The following is a 22,079-nucleotide window of genomic DNA, read 5'->3' as shown; positions in this document are numbered from 1 at the left end:
GCACTCGCATTTGCTGTCTCCTGTCAAGTGACAACTCCCATCTTTTGCGTCCTCAGCCGTGTTCGGTTCATACGTGCATCCCGATCTGGTCCCCGCCAACCTGTCGTACTTCGAGGGCTCCTCCATGGGCACGCTCTCCTCCTCCTCCATCTTGGTTGGCGTGGAAAACCAAACAGACCAAAGGTACGCTTTAAAAACAGCAATACGTTAACGCCGTCCGTACATTTCCGATAGCGCTCATCCTCATTAGGGGTGAGAGGTCGGGTACATCCCGGACTGGTTGCCAACCAATCGGTTAACCTAACAAAAGTGAACAAACATCAACCTAATAAGCGGACCAGCCAGGACACCTCTCTCTGTTTATTTTGAGACAGGATGTTGGTTTGGCTTCTGTGTCTTTTTCGCTCTCCAAATGCGTGTTTACCGCATTTGCAAAAGTGGCTTTACGAGCCCTGGGAGCAAAAACAATGCGGTTATTCCTCACTGTTGCCTTAATCGTGTCATGGCTGGCTGCCCTGCGAGAGTGTAGTTTAGCATTTAAAAACACAACGCCGCCGGGCCCTGGCCTTGGGGACCGGAAAGAGGTCATATTTATGCGTGGGTGTTTATTTATTTATTTATTTATTTTTTAAAAAGGCGTGGTAGCACACACACACACACACATGCCACACTCCCACGCTGTCGTCGCCCGTGCCTTTGCGTCACCCACACTCTTTATTGGCAATAAATGCGCCACAGAAGAGGTGACTCAGTGCTTCCTAAATACTTGAGCACCATATAGCGCGCTGTATGTTTCGGTTTTTCAAGCTTCCGTGAAGGTGTCGCCGGTCTTTTAGAGGTTTTCGATTACCTCACAGGGCTTGGGTGTACATCATGAAATATTCATGCTCGTATTACATCAGAGGCGACGAACATCCGAGTGTTGGCTTCACCGCTTCTCTTCTGGTGGCTTCAATGTGTTGTCACCTGCTCATTGTTCTATAAAGTCTTGTTTTGAGAAAAATAAATACGCTTACTAGGAGGCATTGTTCGGCAGTGGGACCGAAATAAAGAGGAAGCGGCATATTTACTTCGTATGTAAATATCCCTGTGTATTGTTACTATTTGTATCATTACGACTTTTTGTACACGAACATGTGAAAGAGCAAAAATACAACAGTGAAGTGTTGAGGGAGTCGCCTCAGCTCAAGCAAGGAAAACAACTCGTCTGCTGCCCCCTAGTGGACGACTGTAAACTGCAAGGAAAGAAGTTGACTGCAGACCTCAGAAAGAGCCGTCCTTCAGAGATGTGCTTCATTTGTCATGAATAAGAAATTAAAAGGAGGAACATTTCACAATTTTATCCAGGTCTGCACCACATTCTAGACCCAAATATGGAATACTCATGGACAAACAAACACATCAAACAAACAGTTAAAGCTTAACTAGCTTAAAAAGAAAGCCTTACAAATGTGTTCATTTGAATCACTTGGAAGTGGCTAGAGCAGCGTATATGTTGGAAAAGCCTGTGAATCCACCTCACGTTTTAGTCAAGCTTCCATTGTACATTTGTATTTTTCTCCTTTCGAGGGAAACATTTATAAACAGGCTGTCTGCGTATCTTGAAATGATTTTCTGAAATGAAGGCTTTAATTATTCATTTAAAAAAGTACAAATCATCATTAAATCCGCCATTCAAAGGTCATGAAAAATTCGACATTGTTGTCCAATTCGGTGGAATTAATAGTGTAAATTTCTTAAGTATCAATAAGGTACATTTTGGCAGTTTACATAATTTTGTGTAAAAAAAAAAAATAATAATAAATTTTTTTTGAAACATCACTGGCATAGATAGTTGAACAAAGATATGTTATTTGTATTAAATAATTTTCGGACCGCACTAACATTATATTTTTCTTGAAAATTCCCCCTGACACAAATGTGTGTGTACTCTCAAGCTGAACTTTTGACATCGGTGCTCTCAGTCTTGTTGATCACGCGCTAATAAAAACGTCTTGACACAGCGGCCTTTAACCGTCACAGGCATGCCTGCTATGCACGGCAAGATATGAAAAGCGAACATTTGTTGGGTTTCAGAGAGGACGCAGGGTCCAGTTCCACATTCACCCTGGAGGACAGCGCCATCTGCCTCACGTCCGAACACAGCACCATGGACGTGGACATGGACCGAGATGACGGATCGGTTCTTGACGTTTACTTGGTTAGTTGGTCCCCACAAAGTGATAAAACTGCATAAGATGTGACCTTTAAAGGCTATTGCTGTGCTGTAGCTAAGGAAGAACACTATTTGTTTTGTATCATAGCAATATAAAAGTAAGCTTGCTATTGATTTTGAATTATAATTTTGACACAGCACAACAATGGTTGTCTACTGGGGCTAATTTTTAAACCATCTTCAAATTGCAATTGTTGCAAGTGCCATTTTTCATCCATTGATTTTTGAATATTTGACATAAATTGACATAACAGGTCAACTTCTTTCTACTTGTAGAACGGGGGTGGACAAACTTTTGTGCTCCAGGGCCAAATTAGATTTTTAACTCTGACAGTGTAAATTGAATTATTTTATATATTGAACAAAAATAATGCATTTAAATAAATAAAATACTCATGATTATAATTAACCCATTATTTTATAAAATAAATCATCTTTACATTTATATGTATTTTAATTTTTTTTACTTTATTTACAAGAAATAGTTCTTGATTTAAAAAAAGTTTCAAATATTACTATTTACAATAAACCACTGATCCAATTTATTGTAAATACACGTTTTAAAAAGTTAAACAATTTACAAGTATATATAATAAATTAACATATTTGGAAAAGTATGTCATTTTTGAGACTACAGCAGAATGGCGCATGATCGGAGAGAGCCAATCACAAGTGTCTGCTTTAGGAGGAAGTGATGTAAGAAAAAAAAATCTCCTAAAGGAATTGTAATTTAATTACATATTTTCTCACAGTAATGTAATGGACACCTACATAAATGTTGTAATTAAATTCCGTAATCTAGTCAGTTGTTGGTTTAGATATTCACGACGAGTTTATCTTCTTCTCGTCTCTTGCAGTGAACTGAGGATCTTCGGCCCTTCCACGTGCTTCAATTTCGGCTCCCCCATTTGTCATGCTGCTGCAGTCAGGTTGCCTTTTATTGCCAACGCGAGAGGTTGACTGAAGACACGTCACCCGAATGGACATCTGTGACATCACACCGTGTGCTGAAGACACTTGACGCCATTCCTTTTCATGTATCTCATCATGGCCTCCACAGCAATCTGCTCTACAACTATATTTACAATATATTTTATTCAGCTGAACAGACAGACTTTTTTTTTTTTTTTTTTTTTTTCAGCTCCGTTAGTTGATCTGATGAGAAATGTTTACAGTGGAGTCACAGTAGCTTGATCACCTGAAAGCCAGGTGAAGAAAGACTTCTGCTCTTGACTGAAGTTAACAGAGCAACGCTGCACCCTCTCCTCATGTGAACACGTTTGGACTCGTGTAGAAAGAGGCGATCCATAGCAGGGTGGCGTGGCTCACATAAGCACAAACTTGGGAAAGCGAACGCATGGCACTTGTCCCTCTGGACTTGTGACTGCACGGCGACGTCGTAGATCAATTTGATAGTTTTGTTTGTATAATAGCGGAAGGTCATTTCATATGGAATAATGCATCCTCTTAATCTTAGATCACGATGCTGTCTCTTCATCATCAATTATTTCCAACTATAAATGTTGAAAACCAGGATCTTGTGAGTCAATGCCATAATTTATGTAAATCAACATATTACCATTTGCTGAGAACAATAAATCACATTAGGACAATGCATATTTATGAAGAACCGTCTGAATAAAGTGACATCAAGTGTCTAACCTTTATCATCTCTGACACAGTACAGAAAGTGTAATGAGAAACAAACAACAGTATTACCAGACATTTGCTACTTTTAGATTCACAGCCAAGGTTTCCTACCTTTTTAAATCTGTTATTTTAAGAACTGAAAAAAGTGTCTTCACATAAATCATGACCAAATAAAGGTAATTTGTTTTCATAAGTGTGTATCAAACTAGTTGCCCTTCACAATAATCAGTACCCACGAGTAGCTTTCACTTTCAAAAAGATTGGTGACCTGATTTAGTGTTGAATGCTTGTTTTTGGAAAGTAAAGGGAGAAAAAACTATTTTTCAATCATTTTTGCTCCCCTCCACCCTAAAAACAAGAAACACACTTTGTCACATTTCTGTTGTGTAGCAATTTTAATTTACAGAACATTGTCAACTTGCATTACATTTAGTGCAAATAATAACACTTTTGATGTACAACTTACACACGTACAAAGTGTGTGGATTAGTGACAATATCAAAATTAAAAACAATAGCTATACTCTTCAGCGGACATGGTGTGTAGATCGTATAAATTAATAATCCAAAATCCTTCTTAAGCATTGCCCCCCCCCCCCCCAAAACAAAATCAAATTTGATGACAACGATGATACCAAACAATCCAGAGCTGTTTTTAATGTTGAGGTATGATTATGTGAAATGCTGAACCTCCCACCCCAACACAAAAACACTTCATCACGGTTGATAAATGCACACGTGGTGATTGTATAGTAAGAACCGCCAGACTCTCGCTGGTGTCTAAGGCATCCCCGGACGTAGTTTATCATCATCAGTCACTGTGCACTGTAGTGTGGCACGCAACATGTAATCGTAGCGCTGGAATGCTAAATTTAGGATGAAGGTGATAAACTAAATGTGCACGTAGACAAAAATAATTGAGTGGAGACATTTCTTAGGCAGACTAAAGATCGGGGGTGCGGTGGGCTATGAAAATCAAGGAATCTACTTCACTCTCAAAGAGAGGAAAGAAATCTTTACACCGCGAGACGCTACAGCAACCAAAATGGCCGCCAGGTGCTAGCAGATAAGCTGCGACGTAGCATCTGTTCTATGTGTCAATGAGACTTTAAGCCAAAGCTTCCTTGGCAGATCGACCAGCATCTAATTCAAGCATTTTAACAGTCAATTCACATTTGTCGCTTTGGTAAACTAAGTGTGGTTTCTCTGCACAAACCGCCGTGTCCTGCGGTTGCTCTCCAGAGAAGCTGTACAAATATAAAGATATCGGAGAGAAACCGCTTCAGGCGCTTCAGGCGCTGGGCCGCGGACGGGCTCATCACTAGAGGGGCGGGAGGCGAAAAAGACTCACTCACTTTTCTCTCTTTAGCAGCAGCAAACGAGTAGCATTGACGCTAACAGTTAGCCCCAAATCACAACAACTATGTAATCATAAGAAATGTACAAAACAATCTACAAAAAAGCGACCAACAATCGTTTGAAAACCACTGAGGAGGAAACTATATATAAAAAGGACCCACAGATGTTAAGCTGGAAGGACAAATACTGATGGATTCAAGCCACACAACCAGTCTCGTGTTCAAGGGGGTCCTCGGTTGTGCTTGTCGGGACGCATGTTGCACGCTGGCGTCTTTCAGGGGGAGCAGCCTTCACTTCCTGAAACAAGATTTTGGTCAATACGGCAAGGAAATTATTTGAGCCCTCCCACACACTTTAAACACACATCCTGAACACATTGAAATCTATTTATGAGCGCACACATAAAAACAAAAAAAACCTGTTGGACCGGTGGCCTCAAGTTCTTCTGCAAAATATCTTGATGAACTCATGAATGATGAATTCATTTTTCCAATGGTGACGGCAAGCACGCCCAACCATGATGCTTCACAGTTGGGATAAGGTGTTGATGTTGCAAGCTTAAATGTACAGAAAATACTGTGTGTGTTTGAACTCTAAGAGGCGTGAGTGTTGTGCGTTTTGCTGTTCTCCCGGTGTTCAGTAAGTGGTTGAAAAGCGAATCGGCAACTGTGGCTCTCCTTTCCTACAATGAGGACATTACCGTAAAGATAAATAAATAATAACATCGCTATAAACTGCAGATTTCTGTGTTATAGCAGGGATTTCTGCAGTAGCTACCACACCAAAAACTCTCCGGGGAACATTGTATGGTATTTTCTATACTGTAATACATAATATAGAAAATATTTCATTGAACTATCATTAGTTTTGGAAAATGAATTATTCTAAAAATGCTTTTGTTCACCTGAAGGCCTCCTAATAAACTAAATCAGGTTTTTTTTCGTACTCCGGCTACCTCCTGCATCCCCAAAACATATTAGTTAGGTTCACTGAAGATTTTCACTGTCCTCAGGTGTGAGTGTAAATGCTTCCTTGTCTTTATGTGGCTTAAATAAACAGCAGCCGCCATATGAGGAAATGTACTGTAATACTATATTGTGGTTTACAGCTCAGCTCCAAAGCAGGATGTATTGGCCATTACCTCTCAAAACAGGATGGGCTTCCCCGAAGTCTTCTCCTGGACGTAGGAGGTGAAACGTTTGAGGAACTTGGGATATTCTCTCTTGGCGACGGCTCGGAGCACCGAGGCCGGAGCCCAACCGCCTGGATTTACTGCCACCGCGGACAGAAAAACAAACGTCAGTAAACGTGCACAGCATAAAGCTCGGCTTCAAATGAACTTGGGATAAGAGCCGCTGACTGAGAGTAGGAGATCGCCAGGGGGAGCTGCGGGAAATTGTCTGAAAATGATGTACTCATCTATTGCAAATAATGCAAATTTGTTCAACTATATGTCAGCCACATATCGCGACAGAACAATTAAATGCGCTTCTAGTCGAGGGCAGAAGGTAAAATTAACCTGTGTCCACCTTTTGCCATTCAAACATCCTAATAATAGCTTTGTATTCAACTAAACAGGACCAAAGTCCATTTGTGAGTAAATGGAGACGAGATCATCTCATCGATATTTCAGCACAGTGTTCCCCCCGCCCATTTTGGAAGCCATTCTCCGTAAATTACTGAAATACTTGCCTAGTTTACCGTTATTGTGCTCTTTCTGAAACTGGATGTTAGGGCTTTGGCATCTTGGTGCCAAGGAACTATGTTGAAGTGACATCTCAACAAGCAGCTCTGTATTCCGGGGAGCTGCTAAGTTTAGCCACGGAGGCGGAAGAAGTTAACGAGAGAGCGAGTCATTTTCCCGAATCCAATCATCTGTAAGCCATTTACTCTTAGGGTAAGGTTTTAAGATGAGTTTGAAAGGACAGTTTGGGATCATGGTTTGTGGTATATTTCTGGTTGAAACTCAAACTTTAAATAAAGGGAGCATTACTGTATGTGTACATTTTTGAGAAACAATGATACACAGGAGAGCAAAATCCTGCCCGACTCACCATTGGCCACATAAGTGATTCGACACAGGATGTTGTCCCTGCTGAGCTCTTTATCGCCCTCTGGTGGACTGACCAGAGTTTGACAGATCATGGCAACGTTGATTTTGGCCCGGACGCACCGGTTGGAGGGCTGAAAAAGATATAAACCTTTATTATACATTAAATAAGGCATTGTTAGGGACGTCCAATTACAGTACACTTATTTCCTCGACGAGAAAGGCTTCAATGATTCAGTGTATCTGCCGACAAATTCAAACTGAAGACTTTTATTCATGTTTTAAAGTATGCTTTGACACCCAGTTGATTACTCCCAAATAACCCACTGAAGATTCATCCTCTTGCGCAGCTCTTACTCCAGTTGACGGAAGGAACAGATGCAATCGTGTACAGTGAACTTACGGCCGCATTTTTGTGGTCGACAGAGAAGTTGCACACCAACCAGGTGTCGGGATCGTTCTCGTTGGTTGCCAGAATCTTCCTGATGGCTGACAGATAGAGCACGTCCCTCTGAGAGGCCGGCCACACTCTCTACGACACGACCGCACGCGGCCAACGTCAGAATGAGCGTACATTGCAGACCATGCGAGGAAGTAAAATGGTCGGTCCCTCAAAAATGGCTTCTGGGAGGTCGGGTTTACCTTGTGTGTCTGATAAACGATGACGGCGTTGTCGGAGAGCGTTTCCACAACGTTAAAGTTTTCAATGGTGGCTGAGGAAGAAAGAAACAATTGAGCATCGCGCGCGGAATGACTTCTTCAAGAGAGCACATAGTGGTGGACTTGAAACAGGAACTTACTCTCCCAGTCCAAGCGCACTGCAGTGTCCCAGAAGTAATGGCAGACCTCGTGTCCCGTCACCCCTTTGACGGCGTGTGTCGCTTTTAGAGGATCCAACACGATCCCGTTCTCTTCCACTTCTCTTCGGTACACCTGGGAAACATTGCGCAAAGGTTTTTACAATTGTCTATATATTAAGTTTAACAACAAACCAATATACCCAAAACAGTTAAGCGTTTCAAACAGATACCACGATGTTGAGCCTTAAAAATGGTCTTACAGGCTTCTCCATAACATCCACTAACAACCCAGGCTAGACTTAGCTCCTCCCCTATACAAAATAGCCTTTACAAATCTTTTTTTTGGGGGGGGATAAAACCCTTGTATCACATTTAGCTTGCAGCTTTAGACACTGTCGTGTTTATTTATAAAAGAGTCTGCTGCGCGTGAATTCTCAGGTAACCAAACAAGAGACGACTCGTACGCAGCTTCTCACCTTCATCTCTCCTTCCTCGATGACCAGCTGCCAGTTGGCATCTCCGCCCACATCCTGAAGCGAGTACGTCATATGATTCTGCACCATCTCCTCCACCTAGGAGACGAGACGATTTTTAATTCAAGTCATCGCGCTTCACATTTCTTGTTAGTTGGGAATCAAGCGCTTATTTTTCAGAAAAAAAAGAAAAAGGATTTCTCTTCACCATTAATGCTGTCTGTGGGTCAAGTGTGAATTACATTTAAAATACATTTTAGAGGTAAAGTATACACTACAGTATTGTATGTCCCCAGTCATACTTGTTCCTTTTTTTTGTGCGTCAGTGAAAGGTTTTAGGTTTGCGGCAGTGTCCAATAAACTGAGTAGCTGGCACCCAAGAGCCTGGAATGTTATCGCAGAGGTGTTGGGAATTTGTCGAGCAAACAGAGTCAGTAGGCAGTAACTAAACATACAGAATATGATGCAGTTAGTTGTTAAAATAATGATTCAACACTTAAACCCGCTGAAGGTTCAACAATGCCTAAAGTCCACAATGAGGACAGTTTGCCAATGCAGTCGCAGAGAATTTAATGTTAGTAGGTCAGACGGTCAGTCTAGATCTTTCCACTGATTGCAATGACATCATGTTGTGAATATAAATGGAAAGTTAAATAGAAAGTGTTTTGTGTGTTTTGCTCATGCTCTCTCTCTCTCGCTCTCTCTTGGACTGTAAAGTGTGCTCGCCCTGGCACATACAAGGGCCCTCCAAAGTACCTGAGTGCTGAATCTGTGAATGTCATCTGAAGCACTGACTAGCTCGACAGAGGACAGGGAAGAGCAATGACTACGCGCCTGTGCAGCAAAGAGATATTAGAAAGAGAAAGGCATGACAAACTGGAGAAAGCAAAACACCAAAAAGCACAAAGCCAAGAGAATCAATCATCAGCTGCTTGAATGCTAACAAGTCACAGATTATTTGGGTTAAGTGGTGGCCACGTGATGAAAGAGCTTTCGAGGCACGGGGGGGGGGGGAACATGAGGACCAACGGGTGCGGAACGAACCTTGGTCGCGAATCTGTGCGTGCTGACGCTGGAGTAGACGTCACCGGGGGGCACCGGAGTCAGTCGAGGAATCCTGACCTTCTCTGACTGGCACTGAGGGACGACAACAACATTTTTGGAAATACGGACACATTTAAAACATCAATCTAGGAAACACGCCAAGTACACAACTCTAGACACACAGCGGAATGCCTGGATTGAATTAGTACGGTATGTACAGTATATGGGCAAGAACGATCACATCCTCCAGCCTGCACCAGAAAGGTTGTTCCGCTAAATCAACAACAATAAGATCAACTGAAATGACAACTCTCTTTGGAATAGCACTGAATATGAGGAAAAACACGCTCAATTCATCAAGTGGATGGGGAGCAACTGGAGCCGTTGGGCGTCATGTTTCGGAACTTATTTCATCACATGCTGCATCCCCAAGTTTGACGTGAGTACAAAACCGATGCGCAAAAGGAAAGACTGAAACATACAATACAATACAGCATTGGGAAAGACGCCGTGCTCAAATGTGGGTGTTGAAAATGTGCCATCAGAAAGTCTGGCGCAGATTAACAGCACACCTGCTCTTCTATTTTGTCTTGTCTGTCGAGGGCAGCCTCTACCGCGTCGAAGAACTCGTCCTCATTGATCAAACTGTTGGGCCCCTCCTGGAAACGAAGCCAATAGCAATCAGGAATGTGGGAATTCCAAAAGAAACATACAGCATCGGGTCCCCCAATAAAAGACTCCATCATTAATGCAATTAAGTCCATCTCGCCTCATAGTCCGGGCCTCCGTAGTGGGACTTTTTCTTCAGTTCATGCACAGCAGACTTGTAGGCATCTTCTACCCGCCTCCTCTTTTCCAGCTCCTGAAAACAAAAACATTTTTTTATTAGCCATACAGTACGAGGACAATATAATGAGAGCCGAGAGCGGTTTCTCACTTTTCTCAAGTCAACGTTTTAGCGCACTTTTAAAAAAACAACCACACCTGAAACAAAGTGCTGTACGTGAATAAAAGCATCAAGAATTTTACACCTTATTTTTTGTCTTGCAGAAATGGGCCTGCATTAAGAGGGCGGCCCTGCCTCAAGCAAATGAGCTCCCCCTTCATGCCGTCCCAAATACTGCTGGGCCAAAAGTGAGTACAGATTCCATGACGACTTGGCCAGAGCTAGCGGTGATTGCACTTTGAGCCCCCGATTCTAAAAAAGAAAACGACAGAGCACACGCGAGCCCCTGCAAGACCACACGAATTGTAAAGTGAAGGTTAAGGAGGTACGAAGATTCCAGCCGATGCCAGCGAGAGGAACTTCCATTTTCCATTTGATGTCCCTTTAAATGAAACAACTAAATAAGGTTACCAGTGTAAAAAATAAAATAAAATACCTAGGGACCAATGAGTAGCTTTAAAACTTGTAGGGAACATTGAAAAACAACATCCCATCCCATCTTTTTTAAGAATCCAAGCATCTCCGCAGTGAAGCGGTTAAGCTAATTTTTCAGTCCCTGTCAGAGGTAAACAAACCGACTTCAGGAAGATGTGTGAAAACAACACCACAGTGCTGTTTACAATGTCCAGCTAAAAAAGTGGCACAATACTGTACGACTTGGCGCTTTCACACCACAGAAACCTGACAAACCAGTCAAAGGATTTCTTCTGCTTTTAAAAAGGATAATAAGAGGAACTTAAGATGCTTGTACATTTACCGTTTCCTCAGCAGAGCAAAAGAACCAGCTCACATTTCAGACAAAAATTAACACAAGCGACTACGGCCGCTGTCAAGCACTCCACAAACCAGACAGAGCCGCTGTAAGAACACTAATTATGTTTTTTTGTAAGTTGTCACCACTTGCCACAAAACAAACAGGAACACTCTGCTGTCAGCTCTTAGCTTCAGCCATCAGCGGACCTACTTTGAAGACGAGGCTGCAGCTCTGTAAAGGTATCCAGTGTTGCGTCTGGTGCTTGAGGACCTCTGACCGACGCTGCGGTTTCCACAAACTTAACCAAGACGTCCGAGCCGTCATTTCCCGATTCAGTTTCCCGTACGGCTGCACTTTGCTAACTTACTCGCCCTTCCTTGCTCCCCAATGGCAGCTAAATCTCACACTTAAAACCAAATACAGTTAAAATAAAAAACATTTAGTTTCACTTGAGCCGTCAAAAGCACTCCGATCTCTTCCCGGCTTTTGTACTCTTTAGGGTTGGGCAGCAAGCCATTGCACAGAAACTGGTTTGACAACAAGAGCAGAGTCGAACAAGACCAAAGAGCATTCCTTTACTGACGCACACACAAACATACACCTGCGCACACACAGGCCTCTAAAGTTCAAGCCAAAACCAATGAACGTGTGTCTTATCAGCACCCCAGTCACGCTGCCGGCTTGATGCTTACTGAGGGCGACGCGTGCATTTGTGGGTAAATGTGGGCGTTTCTGGAAATGGTCAGCCATTGATTGAGAACAAATACACGTTATAGCAAAAGTCCTCCTTGCAAAACACTCAACATTTTTCAGGTTACCATCTCACGATCATGTCAAGTCTTATCACCTGAACACAAAGACAGGTGACAAGTGTTTCAAACCTTTACTCAGCAGACGCCTGCTGAAATGCCAATGGTGTGCCAATGCAGACACTGCCACGTGTGGACAAAAATATTAGCACACTTTGCTATTCCACCTGCAGGAAGCAAAAATGAAATAAACTCGTTCAGGGAAGACCTCACAAGTTTGCCAGTGGGAATTTTTGTAGTTGGGTCACTCACTCCTGTTGCGGTTTGATAAGCTCGCTTCTTGTTCCAGCAACCCTTTACGGACCTTGCAGAAAAGAGCCTTCCCGCAAAGTTAACACTAATATTGAATTCATCCACAAAGAGTTTTGACTCTGTACTTGTGTCCGTGTGCTGTGCATCAGTCTTGAGTGTGTACCTTGTCCAGTCTCTTTTGCCAGCTGTCCTCTCGTTTGACCATCAGCTCAATACAATGTGACAAAGTAGACAGGATGCCCGCTGTGGTGGCCTTGAAGGTGATGGCCTCTCCCTTGAAGTCGATGCCATTGATCCCTTTGGGACTGGCGGGGGAGAACACTGGCACAAGCAAGCAAAAACCAAAAGTAATCACAACTCGCAACTTGCTTTTGATGTTTTGACCGCCGACGGTCAGTTATCGGCAGGACACTAACGTTTCTCTTTGCTGCCGTTATTGTTGTGACAACATTCGCCGTCTGGCCTTGAAGTGGCGGGGAAGTCTTCTTCATCCTCCTCCACTACTGAGACCAACAAGTTAATTAGTAAAAATAAAAAAAATGCTTGTATTGACTTGACAAAATGTAAACATTGCTCGACAAGATTCCGATTAAGAGGCAACAGAGTGTTGTGGAAGTTGGGTTTGAAAAATCCAAACAGAAACGAGCCCATAACGCGATCGGTACCTCTGTCCCTGTGAAACTCATCTTTGGAGACGGCGTCAGCACAGGAGTCAAAATATTTCTGCAGCGTGTCCACTTGTCGGCAAAGAATGTCCCGGAAGGTCTCCATTTCTGCTAATTTCTCACACAGCCTGTGTCCCTTCTGAACAGGGCGACGCCATTTTAGGTTTCAGAGCATTGGATGATGATTTCTAATTGTCTGATGGAGAGTACACTAACCTTAAAAGAGGATGTGGATGTGGCAGACAAGGCACTGGCTGCTGAAGTGAGGGACAACATGGAACCATGACGCCTCAGACTAGATTCTGACCCATACCCGGACTCAGCCTATGGAAAGGGAACAGGAAAGTGGAGACGTGGAAGAGTACAATTACAAATACAGCATACAAAGTAAGACAAGCGGGTAAAGGAGAGGCAGAGAGACTGGACATTTTCAGCGCTGTGCTTCCAAAGTCTGCAGCTCACACATAGAAGACGTAGAACAGTTTCAGCACTGAGCAACGCTGAGCTGGACAAGAGCACAGGACCTCCACCTACACAGCCAAACACTAGAGAAACAATGAGAATGACAAATATGCACAAACTGAGCAGCACCAGTCTTACCAAGTGAAAATTCAAGCCTCCAGATGACTCTGTAACATGAAATGAAAATGCTCGAGATTCGCTAAAGGCGCTAAATTGACCGTTTTAGTTGTTTGTATCCAAATAGTTAGGTCTCCGGAGTGCCCACCCACCCATCAAGCGGGAATTAAACGCCTAAGCCAATCCTTTGTTTTCTGCCTATTTCTGAAAGCGCGCCTGGATGATAGCTGTTGTGCATTTCTGCCCCCCACACAACAACTGGATGATTTGACCAAAACAAATGTGTGTAGCGTGTAAACTCTCGTGTAATTTTGGTTCATTGACGAAAGCATGTCACAGACATGTATGTTATCAGCGCACACGAGTTATTTCAAATTGTGGGGGGAAAAAAGTCACACCTGAGAACTTTCTTTCATTTATTGTCTCATTTAAATGTGGAACCAGCCAACCCCAGTGGGATGCCAATGACGCCTCAATACAACATGTTGCTACTGAATCCAAAATGCAGACAGCAAAGTCGTGACACAACTTGAGTGAGGACTGAGGAGCAATGACACCAAGTATTTAAAAAAAAAAAAAAAAAAAAACACACCACAGAGTTGCCATAGTGCTCGTCTACACTTACTGCAGCTGAGAAGCAAAAATATGAATTTCTAAGTTGTTAATTCAGTTTTCTGTTCCCTGCAGTTTCTTGGACACATTTTAAACAGCTGCAAATTCACTAATTACATGTTTAAGGGCTGACAGCTTGCTGTTGTTTCAAAATTATTAATCAGAAAATTCAGCCTCCAAATAATGTAGCTAATTTGGACAAAGCAATAAGGGATGTGTCGAGATTACAACATGAAGAATAAATAGAAACATGCAAAGAAAGCATTGCTGGTGAGAAACGTACACAGGAAAATGTAGCTTGTGTGCTGAAGCAAGAAATATACGCTTAACCTAAAATGGAAGCAAATTTAATTTCTCAAATACAAGGTAATACAATAATGTAATAATAAAAGGTATGCGTTAGTTGTCCCTGCATAATAAGATAATACATTTGCGCATGTCATTCCAAGCTAACGTAACCTTAAATGGTGCAATAATACATTTAGAATTGTGATTAACTATCATCCCAAAGCTTCTTGCTTAACGAATCATGCTGACAACAACAATGTGCAGGCAAGTCCATAAATAACTGTCCCATGAGCACATGCACAATAGCACCCAATTTAAGAGTTCTGTCAGAGTTAAGGGGCAGCATGCCTCCACGAAATGAGCCCACCATTCGACCATTGCAGCAGCCAAAGCAGAGCAGGACACTGCTGCAGTCCCGGCGGCTTGCTGGCCCCAACATGGCCCAGACTTTTCCTCCAGACATACACCCTAGTTTGTTCTGACAGTTCAGATGCTCCAGTCCTGTACTCCAGTTTCTATGGACACACCTCAAGCAGCAACGGGAAGCGGCAGCAGTGAAGAAAAGCAAAAGAATCAGCTGAGCTTGTTAAATAGAGAGAGCATTACCACAGCTGGGGTGCCGGGGGGGGGGGCAAATTGCTTTGTAGCAGTAGCAGAAACATGGATGAAGCTGAAAAGAAGAATTCTTCAGGAGAGCGAAGCAGCTCGGCTTTTAGTCACTTCTAATGCAGCCGCATACATACGCACACAGTCCACTCTGGCTGTGTAAATTCATCACACAAGACCACACACCCTGATATGGGAAACCTTTTCATCCTGCCCAGCTGTACATGCAGCATCGACCGCTGGCCTGGACGAGCGCGAGCCAGGGAGGAACTCCATTTGCAAGCATGTATGCATTCGAGAGAAAGACGAGAGCAGTCTTGCGCTCTTTGGCCAATAAAACGTATCACATGGGGGGAGCGATGGATGCAGCCTGTCCTCGTCAAGCAGAAAGAGAGGATCAGAGACGGGGGGCGGGGGGGACGACAACATTTAAGAGCTTACTTCTTTCCCTCTTTTTTGTCTCTGCTTGTTCTGATTAGCTCGAATCCACTTAAGAATGCAACAGTGCCAGCCAGCAGTCTGAAGCAGTGAAATTCAAAAATGAATCCGCTATTCTGCCACCCCTTGGCGCGCAACAAAATGGAACAGTCAGATGGTGAGTTTTATGTATCCCTCTCGAATTTGGTAGCTGTGAGAACAAGAGCTTAAAAATGTATTATTCATCGAGAGGTGCACTTGATGTCAGTACATTTAGCACAAGTTTTTACACCACCAACAAAAAACGCGTCCTTGATTTTGGTAAGTGCACTTAAAAAGTCGTGAATTATCATGTTAAATTATGTAGTTGAGAAACGGAATGGAAAACGAGGCACCGATATGTGCTGCAATTGGATGATTAAAACTAAAACAAAGCGGCTAAAGAATTAGGTCCATCTTTTGGGTTGAGTATGCAAGTGACAAATGATGCAAGCTCATCTTTTGTCCGGCGAAGGGCAGTACAGACAAGACTCACCAATCATAACCCCGCAGGCAGCGGTGCACTGGGGTTATTGCAGGACGCAGTTCAAACTCAACCCTAAAACACTCTCACACTGCCACTAATGGACCAAAGACCTGCGGTCACTCACACTCGGACGGACCGTTTATTTATTTATGTATTTATTTTTATGAATACTGAAGCTGACCTGATGAGAATTCACAGAACAGCGAATCCCTCAAATGTGCTGCCTTTAGGTGCTCAAGAGAACCACACACTTTCAGATGCTATTTCATATGTACACACATGAATATGAACACTATGGATGTAAACCCGAAATATATGTATCTTTAATTTAGATTTCAGTGCCATGTGAAAGTTATATGTCCTCAAATCTAACTACTAATGATGTAGAAAACCACGATGCACCCACTAATCTTCCATTTATTAATGAAACTATCATAAATGTAATAAACAAATCAACAAAACAAATCAGGTTACAGTAATAAAAACCGCTGAATTGAAAATAGTCTGTTGAATGACAAATCTAACAGAAAGAATGCCAGAATGTCATGAACCCTCAGATTGCGTTGGAATTAGTAGCCAAATGAAGTATTCGTTACAAAAAAGACACAAGCTCTTAGAAGTGTCATAAGTAAGTCATATATATGAATATTTTTTACTTCCCACCTCTCAAAATGTTCAGCAGCTTCAGACCTATCCATAAATATATATATTTTTTTTGTATGCCCTCTTTGGACAATAAAAGCAGTGTTGTGTTATGACCATAACTCTAAATATGCCATATTAAAAAAAATAAAATAAAAAAATACATTTCAAAGTGGAGTATTTGATATGAGGTAATTAGAGCCTTGAATGAGTCAGCAGGTCATAACATATATTTTTTTACGCATTATCGTTTTGGAGCAATGGCTGTGTTCATGGCAAAAAACACAAAAGTGTCATAACTAAGTCATAGATGAATAAGTTTTTTTTACTTTCAATCTCTCAAATGTTCAGCAGCTTCTGACCTATATATATATATATATATATATATATATATATTTGTACGCCCTCTTTGGACAATAAAAGCAGTATTGTGTTGTGACCATAACTCTAAATATGCCATATTTTCAAATAACATTTATTTCAAATTGGAATATTTTATATTCAAGGCTCTAATTACCTCATAAGTCAATAAATCATAACACAGATTTTGATGCAATAAGAATAATTATGTAAGCCTGCAGCCAAAGTGAAGGACGTAAAAGGAATTGTCCACCGTGACAGTGTGGCCCTCCAGGACCACCCTCATTCCCTGGTTTTTCAACGCATGTTCCATGCGTACCAAGGTGTTGAGATTTGAAAAGCCCAGGTCTCGACCAATGAGAGAGGGACATATTCAAATCGGTATACTCTCCTCTTGACCAATGAGAGAGGAGCAATTCAAACAGGTTTGAAAATAAACACATGCACAAAATATACTCATATCTGCACACAAAATATACTTATCTGCATACTAAGACTTTGTAAGTATCGCGGTGAAACTTTGCAGCTGTAACACAAAAAACATCATAATGGTGCCAAACACACCTATGTGCACGTGCACACGCGTGCGCACACCCCTGGCGATTGCATTTGGATGTTTTGTTTCTAAATTAAATTTTAAAGACAAAAGTAATTTTGGCATGAAAATTATGTTGCGGTCTCTAGCGCCACTTAGTGGGTGAAAAGTTTAATTACATCCGAAATTATAATTTTTTTTTATTTTCTGTACGAAAACAATCAGAAACGTTGAGAAACAATGGCAAAAGCATTGTAAGACATCAGCTTTACAGGGTATTGAAAAATATTATTTATAATAGGAGTCAATGGGGCAAAAAAAGGACAGAATGCTGCATGCTGGTGTAATTCATGTACCGTATTTTCACGACCATAAGGCGCACTTAAAAGTCGTACATTTTCTCCAAAATGCACGGGGCGTCTTATAATGCGGCGCGCCTTATGTTGTACACCGAGTTCCAAAATCTATAAATATTGTTGTTTGATGACTGCTCCGCTTGACTGACTGGGAGCATTTCCTGCCGACACGCTGCTTATACAGAGGAAAAGCGGACGTGGCTGAGGACAGCATGCGGACGTAAAGGGGGAAAAGCGTGCGCCTGAAGGAGGACGCTAAAGGCACGCCCCCAGTAGGTATATAGCGCCGGTCAAGCCAGCCTCCATTCGTAAAGTAGCAATTAATCCAGCCGCCCCTAATTTTGTTCATTCTAGGCATTACGGTAATAAGTCGCCACCTCGCGGCGAAAGCCACCTTCAAAATAAAAGCTTCCCAATAATACGGAAGTCAACAATGACAACTTGGATCTGTATAGCCCCTTTCAAGGTAGCCAAGGATGCTAAACATGGCCTCGGTAAGCTATGCAACACACTTTACGACATAGATGTTGGCAAAATAACTAAGTAAGCAGCTGCTGAGATTCTCATGACTGGGAATGCCCCCATCTTGCACACATTAAGATTCCTCACATTCCCAAGGAAAGGAAAGACAGAAAGAGTGTGTGTCAATGCGAGCAAGCGTCTCTGTCCTTGTCCTGCCACACCCATCTCAGCGATAAACCGGACAGCCACGGCCCAGACTGCTTATGAGTAATAAAAAAAATATGACTAAGAAGCCAACATAGGTTCAATATAATATTTTCGATGCTATAGGACTGGGAGATGACTCCTCTGGTTGCTGTCAATGCCTCTGACATGCTGACGAACAGGCCAAAAAAAAAAAAATGGCAATGAGGACCTGTCGCATTAATTGATTGAGCAGGGCGCCACAATCATGCAGCATGCAACCCAGCCAGAGGAAGAAATATGAAACTTGGGAAGACCAGGAAGTACAGAGAGAAAGAACACCAGAAAATCAAAGCCGCCAAAGCTAATAGAAAAACAACTTGGACCATGTGGACATTGTAATTCTTAGCCTGTTAATTTATTCAGCATCCGATTTATGGTGCATCTAACACACTGGCGAGTGGGTATATGAATAAATAATAAATGTCGGAAAATGTGAGCAGAGTTTGGCTCCTTCCACTCACCTTGTGCAACTCAATTGACTCGATCCACTGGAGTCTGTGCTCGGGGTCTTCGGCTCGGAGGTACCACACGCTGTCGTTGACGCTGATGTCAAAACGACACTCGTCAAACTCGTGGGGCTGCAAGGAAATGTCAACAACTCTTTACTACCGGACCGACTATTTTGCGATGTCAAAAAACATTGTAGCTATTGTTGCAAGGGAGGAATAATCACACAGGGGCCTGATATGATGTACTCAAAGTTGTCTGTAATGACAACGGCTGACTAGCAATGACATGTGGATTCCATTGTTTTCGACTTTTGCCACACAATAAACAAGAACGTTAATGAGAACCTGATGTCTTACTTCAGTGAACACTAAATCAAGAACAACTTGAGAGAGAATCTTAAAGCTTGCCTTCGCTTGACCGCGGGGTCGTCACAACCTCACCTCCTACATTGAGCCCAAATCTTGAAACTATTTTACTCCCCCATCCTGCAATGTTCCCCACCCACCTCCAGACACCGAGCGCACAAGGCACCCAACCAAACACGTGAAGAGAAATTCCACCGTTTCCCGTGAGATTGGAATTTGGCCGTTGCGCTCAGCAGGCGAGAGATGTGCTCCGCAAAGGCTCTTAACGCCAAATAAGTCGCACTTGACTGGATTCTCCTCGGCTGACGCGGCTGTCAGCTGACACGACCTCGCGTTGACCGTGTTTTACTAGATTTGCTCATATGGCACACGTGCTTTTTTTTTTTTTTTTTTTGCTGTCTGACACCAGCGACATACACCTGCACACAAGACAGAAACCCTGAAGTGGAATATTTCTTAATCTAATCCCGCTCTGTTACAGGAACCGATAAATAGCCATTAGCGGCAGGTCGAAATATATGATCTGTCTGCTGGGCGGGGGCACAGTAGTAACCTCTAGTGTATCCAGCCATCATGCCATGTCAGGTTCTAAAGGATCCAACTGAGTTTTATCAGACACAGTCCATAAAACGCTACTTTTATCGTCCACTTTTATACCTCCTTTAATCTGCCTGGGTATTCTCATTCCCCTTGTGAAAGACCAAATGTATAGTTGAGCTGCGCTTGTGCCTTGTGTACACGAGACTGCGGCATCCTTACAGTTAGTAGGGTTGGGCTATTAGTCTTCCAGGGCTCAAGAAAACACTAAAACACATTTAATAACAAAAGACATAAAAACAAGAGGTAATCAAAGAATATTTGCACTTCAAGCAAAATACAGTAGAACCTTAAAATGGTTGTAGATCATCTGTTCTGGGACACTCGTCAACCTCAAGAGGTGTTCAAATTTTGAAACAATCATTCACATCAGGAAATAATGTAATTTCTTTGGGTTACTTTTGTCCACATTTATGATACCTGATACCTGAGGTGTCAAACTCAAGTCCGGCCCGCCACATCATTTCATTAGGCCTGCTAAAAGAAATCATGGGCGTCTATTTCCTGTTTCTTACTTTAAAGTCGCACCAAAATTGACAATTGTTTATAAAAAAATCGCACTTTATCCTACAGCAACCTAATTATGAAACCGTACAAACGTTTCACATTGTGGGCCCTTTAATCCTGTCGCACAAGTTGTTTGCCTTCTGTGCTGGGTGGTGGTATGTTCAGGGAAAAAAAGGGCAATATTTTACCAAGGTGTGGAATCATAGCTTATCTGGCAACAAAAACTGTGAGGTCCGAACAGGGAGAGAATTACAGGCGGAGCGTAAAGAGTATGCAGCCAGAGCTTACATGACAACAAGCAGCGCTTAATTGAAACAGAGCGAGAATGTGATTGACTGCTAGTGCTGGGCCAAACTGCGATGCTTGCCTGTTATCTTTAATACAATCTGCGACCGAAAAGTTAATCTTTACCTCTCTATCTTCAGAAATGGCTTAAGGAATAACTGCGTGCTGGCGATTGGAGCAAAACACATGCATCACCTGGAGGACTCAAGCATCAACTGTGTTTATTTGTTCCCTGGTGGCTAAAAAATAAAACAAAACAACTTGTGCTTTTGCTTCTTCTGCTTTCTAGCGCGTCCACACACTTAAGTTCCTTCTTCCCAGCACACTTACTGTGATGACAGCCTTACTGAGGCACAACGAGCCCCTGCAGCCATATTCCCGTTCATCCTCCGACTTGTAGTAGCTCAAAGTGTTGTTCTTCAACACCACCCATCGGTCCTGCCATCCGTGGATGTAATTGGTCCACTATGAGCAAACAAGGGCCGTTATGAAGTTTACGGTCTGCATGACGTACATACAATATGACTTTAAAATAATAAATAAATAAAGATCCATACTTTGCTCAAAACGCCCCCGAACTCCAAAGGTTGTGCGGATTCTGGTTCCACATCTTCGTCTGAGCCGGACGATGAACTCTTTTCGGACATTTAAATCCAAGATTCAGAAGAACTCGAGTGGCTTTTGTAGTCGACGGAGCTCTCGAGCTCAACACTAACTTGGTAAACCTCCCGAAACGCAGCAGAAGAAATAAACACAAAGTTAGCCTCCCCGTACGCAGTCCAACGTTATCTGGCTGTTAACGTTGAGTAAAACTGGCACAAATGCAGAAAAGGTAACGCTCTGCGTGATTTGTTTTGAAACTGACGTGGACTAGCACTGAGACAAGCTAGTCACCGTGAACGGTTAGCTGTCAAACCAAACTAGCGAACGTTAACTTGACTCGTAACTTGTGACTTGACTGTTCCAATGCGCGCCTCCCGCGAAACGACTGGCTAGCGAAAAACGGGTCGACGAAGGTCTTCGCGTACCCGCCGTGCCGTCACCGCAACTAAGAAGCAACAAATGACGACGAAAGCGACCGCATTACGGCTTTATTTCCGCGGTTTTGTTAGCAACGGCGGACGACTCCACTAGCTTGTCATTTGGGTCGAGGGGGAGGAGCCGCAGCCACGCTTCACTGTGTACCTGAAAGAGACTAGCGTCAAGCTAACGTGATCAAATAGCAGAAGA

General features: G+C 42.7%; 2 protein-coding genes across 6 annotated transcripts in view; one reads left to right on the top strand and one right to left on the bottom strand.

The window, feature by feature from the left end:
• The window catches only part of pip5k1bb (phosphatidylinositol-4-phosphate 5-kinase, type I, beta b), a 30,292-nt gene extending 26,458 nt beyond the window's left edge, over window positions 1-3,834 (top strand). Inside the window, exons 13-15 of the mRNA XM_061768064.1 lie at window positions 57-183; window positions 2,077-2,200; window positions 3,073-3,834. Coding sequence (XP_061624048.1) covers window positions 57-183; window positions 2,077-2,200; window positions 3,073-3,075 — 254 coding nt within the window. The 3' untranslated portion in view covers window positions 3,076-3,834. The remainder of the gene's footprint in view (window positions 1-56; window positions 184-2,076; window positions 2,201-3,072) is intronic.
• Window positions 3,835-3,854: 20 nt separating this feature from the next.
• LOC133475342 (ceramide transfer protein-like) lies at window positions 3,855-22,037 on the bottom strand. 5 transcript variants are annotated; one of them, XM_061768058.1, is made up of 18 exons: window positions 21,407-22,033; window positions 21,180-21,314; window positions 19,107-19,223; window positions 13,233-13,340; window positions 13,017-13,155; window positions 12,768-12,854; window positions 12,515-12,672; window positions 10,360-10,452; window positions 10,163-10,249; window positions 9,591-9,683; window positions 9,303-9,380; window positions 8,550-8,645; window positions 8,074-8,206; window positions 7,916-7,986; window positions 7,677-7,805; window positions 7,278-7,407; window positions 6,365-6,495; window positions 3,855-5,520 (listed from the first exon to the last, which is right to left on the bottom strand). In XM_061768058.1, exons 1-17 carry the CDS (start codon window positions 21,494-21,496, stop codon window positions 6,368-6,370), a joined length of 1,872 nt encoding a protein of 623 aa, XP_061624042.1. In that variant the 5' UTR covers window positions 21,497-22,033; the 3' UTR covers window positions 3,855-5,520; window positions 6,365-6,367. The 5 variants fall into 5 exon arrangements, with proteins under 5 accessions (XP_061624042.1, XP_061624044.1, XP_061624047.1 ...); XM_061768060.1 differs by having other exon boundaries at window positions 12,768-12,851; window positions 21,407-22,032; XM_061768063.1 differs by lacking the exon at window positions 7,677-7,805 and having other exon boundaries at window positions 21,407-22,037.
• Window positions 22,038-22,079: the final 42 nt, after the last annotated feature.

Source organism: Phyllopteryx taeniolatus, chromosome 3, assembly GCF_024500385.1.
Source record: "Phyllopteryx taeniolatus isolate TA_2022b chromosome 3, UOR_Ptae_1.2, whole genome shotgun sequence".
In the NCBI taxonomy this organism is placed as follows: domain Eukaryota; kingdom Metazoa; phylum Chordata; class Actinopteri; order Syngnathiformes; family Syngnathidae; genus Phyllopteryx; species Phyllopteryx taeniolatus.
This window is presented reverse-complemented; position numbering and strand designations above follow the sequence as displayed.

Bases quoted from the DNA above. Each gene is read 5' to 3' on its own strand.
- LOC133475342 (XM_061768058.1), bottom strand. From the start codon at position 21,496: ATGTCCGAAAAGAGTTCATCGTCCGGCTCAGACGAAGATGTGGAACCA. The intron at 21,315-21,406 runs GTATGGATCTTT...GTTTGCTCATAG, and splicing joins TCGGGGGCGTTTTGAGCAAA to TGGACCAATTACATCCACGG. The intron at 7,408-7,676 runs GTAAGTTCACTG...TATCTTTTTCAG, and splicing joins TCGACCACAAAAATGCGGCC to CCCTCCAACCGGTGCGTCCG.